Source organism: Gadus macrocephalus, chromosome 15, assembly GCF_031168955.1.
Source record: "Gadus macrocephalus chromosome 15, ASM3116895v1".
In the NCBI taxonomy this organism is placed as follows: Eukaryota; Metazoa; Chordata; class Actinopteri; order Gadiformes; family Gadidae; genus Gadus; species Gadus macrocephalus.
Genome location: NC_082396.1, coordinates 13,909,430 through 13,914,067, shown reverse-complemented (window position 1 = coordinate 13,914,067; position 4,638 = coordinate 13,909,430). Strand labels below are relative to the sequence as shown.

Genomic DNA, 4,638 nt, shown 5'->3' with positions numbered 1-4,638 from the left:
AGATTATTTCCCTGCACTGTCTCCGGGTAAAAAATAATCTAGCCGAGGCCTTCAGAATCCTGAGAGTATGCCGAGGAATTACAACTAGCTAGCAGCGAAATTATATTGATCATTAGGTTCGATTTCTTTTAGATTAGATTCACTTTAATTACAATGGATGACAGAGGAGAAGGACTGGATATTGCGGCCGACTTGTTGAAAAAGTCTTTTTCGAGAAGGAATTTCTCAGAAAAGCTAGAAATTGTGGACTACCAACACCGCAGTAGTTAGGTTAATTGAACAGCAGGAATATGCGTTTATTGAGATTAAAAAAAGAAAAGAAAAACTCACCTGAGAAAAGAGGCAGATCCCGTCTCGTATCGCTTCTCTGTTGTCGTGGGTCGAGAATCGAAAATCAGGAGGATCCTGTAAATCCACTCAAATATATTTGTTCACGAGCACATAGGAATAATTAACTTGATTAAACAAATTCTAGGCCTACATCATCAGATGCCTGTCACTAACATGGGATAGGCCTGTGATGATAATGTGGGCTAATCCAATCACAGCAAAACCTTGCTATTTCGAAGAACAGTGTTATTCATAATAAACACCTGCTTTTTCGACTTGAGGTGACGTTCAACTCGTAGTTCTTGCGGCCCAGACGATACAACCTGCCCCAGCATGGTCCCAGTGATGGTGCACGCTTCTTTGAACCCTGTGTCATGGGCATACTGGGGGAGGAGGAAGAGGGCTCAGTGTAGTTTACTCAGTGATCTGTGAATGTGATTTGTTGTTTTCAGACGCTTACCCATTTGCCATCATTGCTCGCGGAAGAATATCCCTTCCCTCCTTTGGGCATTTTAGAGAAATGTTAAAATGTAAATCCTGTTGCTGTCTGTGTTTGTCTTGTTTTGTTTTGAAACTCCTGCACGCGTCGATTTAAAGGACCAACACGGTGACTATGGCGACGGTGACACCGGGCTGCTGTTGGGCTGTTTGTCATGGAGATCAGCTTCATTGTTTGAAACTATTTACACCCGAGTTCTTCTCTTGAGTACCGTTAGCACACAGCGTAGAGTAGCCTACTGGTGGAACATTATCTCCGAATACATGTTAGAATATATATTGGATTGAATAAATACGATGCGATATTGTGTTGGCTAACAATGATGACACAAGGGCTTTTAAAAATAAAATGCATGAAAACTGTGAACAAAAAATAATTAATCTCGCACACGTTACACATTGCTTTATTTAAAAAAAAACTTGATAACACAATATATTTATATAGCCTATCTACCACGAGTCTTTATAAAATATAATAATGTAGGCTTGTCAGTCACACTAAAAAGTAAAAAAAACATGAATCACTTAAAGATCTTATCGGACTAAAAAACAACCCGATAAGGTTACACAAACACACACATGTTAAAACGTCATCAGGAGGTGCATATAATCTTGAATTATTAGTTTGGTGTGTAAGCTTGATGCACAAGTGATGCCTGCCCATGTTGATTCAATAAAAACGGTCCATCTAAACTACATTAAATGTAGTCAATAGAGAGTTGCATCAGGTGCATATTTAGTTGCTGTTTAAGTGGAGAAAATAAAAAAGTTCGGATTGTGCTTCTAGGAATGGTGCTCACATTAAACTGCGAATGTAAAACAAGTTATTTAAGAGATATTAGTTACAGATGAAAAAAAGTTACAAAATAAATGCTGTCACTCATTCTAGTTTGAATGCTGCTTCTTTTCCGCCACTCGTCACGTCAATCTCCGTCTGCTCCGAAGGTTTGACCGTTTCTCCCCGAAGTTGTTTCTTCAGCCGTCTGGCCAACCGACGCCACCTATTGGGTAAACAGAGCCATCACACCACGGATTGGCCCACTTGAATACTATATATATATGTGTACCGTTAAGTTTTGTATTGGTACAGATCGGTACACCTAGATCGATTGTAATTGACTTGCGTACTAGTTGGATTATTATCTAATTGGTTTTATCTGTAATTATTGTATCTTACTTAGACCTTTGCATCTACTTTGGTGGCTGTAACACCTAAACTGTGTACAATCAAAAATACTGTGCCAATAAAACACCTGAGTGAACTACCACATATTATACCTTTCCTGTGCGTCGTTGTACTTATTAACCCTTGCCGCCTCCTCTTTCTTCTCCTCCATCCATCTCTGGAGGAGGTCCCCTTTCTCCTTCCAGGCCTCCACCATCCCCTCCCGCAGGCGCATGTGCTCCTTCTGCAGGGCGGCCAGCTCCTTGGCCTGCCTCTCAAGGGTGAACTCCTGGTTGTTCAGGGTGGCCTTCAGCGAGTTGCTGCCTCCAGCCAGGCTCAGAGCCTCCCGACGGAAACGGGCTACCCTGTGTGAGATCCACAGAGAAAATTAGTTTGTTGGTTCATAAAGGCCATTCCTGTTTAAACATAAGCATCCATGTATTCACATGACAAGGGTGCACAAATAGGTCATGGAGTAACAAATGTAGTTGTACAAGAGAGCCGGATCAATGGTATTCTCCTCATATGGGTACTTGGTGCAACATGTGGTGAAGGACCATTAAACCAGTTACTTTCAATACATTACAGTCCTCTCAGGTAAGACCGGGACATCAAAGCTTGTTGTACAGAAAAACGAACTTGTGCTAAAGCAGCCTAAGTGAGGTATGTTATTGTTATTATGGTCATGGAAGTATGGATATTATTGTTATGGTTTGTAGAAGTATGTATGTTGTTGATATGGTCGCGGAAGTATGGATGTTATTGTGATGGTCGTGGAAGTATGGATTTTATTGTTTTTATTGTCACGGAAGTGGGAATGTTATTGGAGAATTTTGGAAAAAAGAGATTAGGAGGAATGCCATTTTATCAATACTCTACTTATCTACAGTAATAAAAATATATATATATTGAGCCAACACTAAGCCAAATTTGCACTTGTTGCATGTCTGTTAAGTACGTAATATTATCAATGTTTATCAGTTTACTCACAGTGTATGTGCCTTACACCATGCCCCTGTGACTTTAAAAGACCTGACATGTTACTGTGATCATCGTCGTCTCAAATGTACAGTATGATTGTTAGTTGTTTTATTGTTGTTGTTTTTTTGTTTTATCTTTGTTTTGTTCTTTTTTTGCACTTTGGTCAACAAATAAATATGCTTTACAAATAAATTTACATTTACATGTTTAGGCTGATGTTTGATCAATACAGGTAATTATAACCTTGGATGGCCTTCATTCAATATTGCCTTATTTGATACATGAATTAAAGGACAAAAACGTGATGATAATTGGATGTCCAACTTACTGAGACTGCCAGTACTGTAGCTCAGCCTCTTTGAAATACAAAACACTGGTCAGGTCAGAGACGGTCTGAGACAACTGGGGAAAAACAAGTTCCAATTTGTTGCTAAAGAGTAACATGCCAAGGGTCCAAATTAACTCCCATTCAAATCATAGTTTCCATATTTCTTGTTTTCCTTTACGTACCTTTTTAGACAGGTGTTCACTCTCTCTTAACCAGAGGTGAAGTTCCACAAATGTTATTCCATCTTGTTCTAAACTGGAATTAATACAGTTTGAAAAAAGTTTTGTAATTAAAAACTAACAGAACATTTTAAATAGAAAGATCCTGATATTTTTTTCTTCAAACCTTTGGCTCTGCAGATCTTCCCAAATTTCTCGACGAATTTCAAATTTATCTTGCAGCTGAAACACTGCAAAATAATATTGCACACAACGCAACAATGTAAACAAATCCTATAAAATGTAAGCTGATTCACATCAGGTAGCTCATTCAAAGCACAAGAATGCTGCCACAACAAAACAAAACATCTTACAACTTCTGAAGACGCCAGCATATGGATCCTTCTGTGAGCTGTCTCGCTGTATGAGTTCTGTGCGCACGTGACATCTCCATTTCTCCATTACCACGATTTGAAGCCACTAAGCCTTCAAATCAAGATGAATTCTAGTACAAGTTTAATTATTTGCCAGCCGAGGAGATATGGTACCATTGTACTGCAATATAATCGGAGCTGTAGTGTCGCGAGATTCACGACTCCTACCCTAGGCGAGCCTCATCGCTCAGCTGACTTCTTATTGTGTCCAGCATTCTCGATCGGGATCGTTTTCCATAATACATTTTAGTTGAAAACCACTAAAAGCCTATTCATTATTCAACGATTATTGTTGTTTGTGATTGTATAAATAAAACAACCCGCTTTAAAAACAAAACGTATACGATTATTGTTTTAATAATAATAATAATAATTATTATTATTATTGTGAACTTAGCCTACTTCTAAACATTAAATAACTATATTGTCGATATAGCATAAGGAGGCTTTGTTGCTGCAAAAGTACTTCCGGGTCTATTATTGTAAGATCTTTTAAGAAAGAGTTATTGTTAAAATAATATTTATTATTTATTATTATTAACACCGTACACTTATAAATGATCAATAATAAAAGGTCTTTAATATAAATAAAATAAATAATGATAATTCCGCATCTTGGTTTTTGCGTCCATGGCTTTATACAGGATCTGCTCAACATCAACATTGGTAAACGTTCATACACTCTATAGTAAATTGGTAGACTAATTATTGTGTCCGTACAGTGATACACATTATGTAATGTTT

The 4,638-nt window shown here is 37.9% G+C and overlaps 1 protein-coding gene across 3 annotated transcripts in view; it reads right to left on the bottom strand.

The window, feature by feature from the left end:
* Positions 1 to 4,352, bottom strand: part of LOC132473333 (testis-expressed protein 36-like) — a 5,493-nt gene extending 1,141 nt beyond the window's left edge. Inside the window, exons 1-8 of one of the 3 annotated variants that reach the window (XM_060073411.1) lie at positions 3,835 to 4,352; positions 3,648 to 3,711; positions 3,485 to 3,557; positions 3,303 to 3,376; positions 2,107 to 2,358; positions 791 to 1,829; positions 594 to 713; positions 331 to 405 (exon numbers count right to left, since the gene is read on the bottom strand). In XM_060073411.1, coding sequence (XP_059929394.1) covers positions 331 to 405; positions 594 to 713; positions 791 to 841 — 246 coding nt within the window. In that variant the 5' untranslated portion in view covers positions 842 to 1,829; positions 2,107 to 2,358; positions 3,303 to 3,376; ... (1 more) ...; positions 3,648 to 3,711; positions 3,835 to 4,352. Of the gene's footprint in view, positions 1 to 330; positions 406 to 593; positions 714 to 790; positions 1,830 to 2,106; positions 2,359 to 3,302; positions 3,377 to 3,484; positions 3,558 to 3,647; positions 3,712 to 3,834 lie in introns of those variants that run through there. The other 2 variants (XM_060073409.1, XM_060073410.1) reach the window with 2 other exon arrangements.
* Between the last annotated feature and the right edge of the window lie 286 nt (positions 4,353 to 4,638).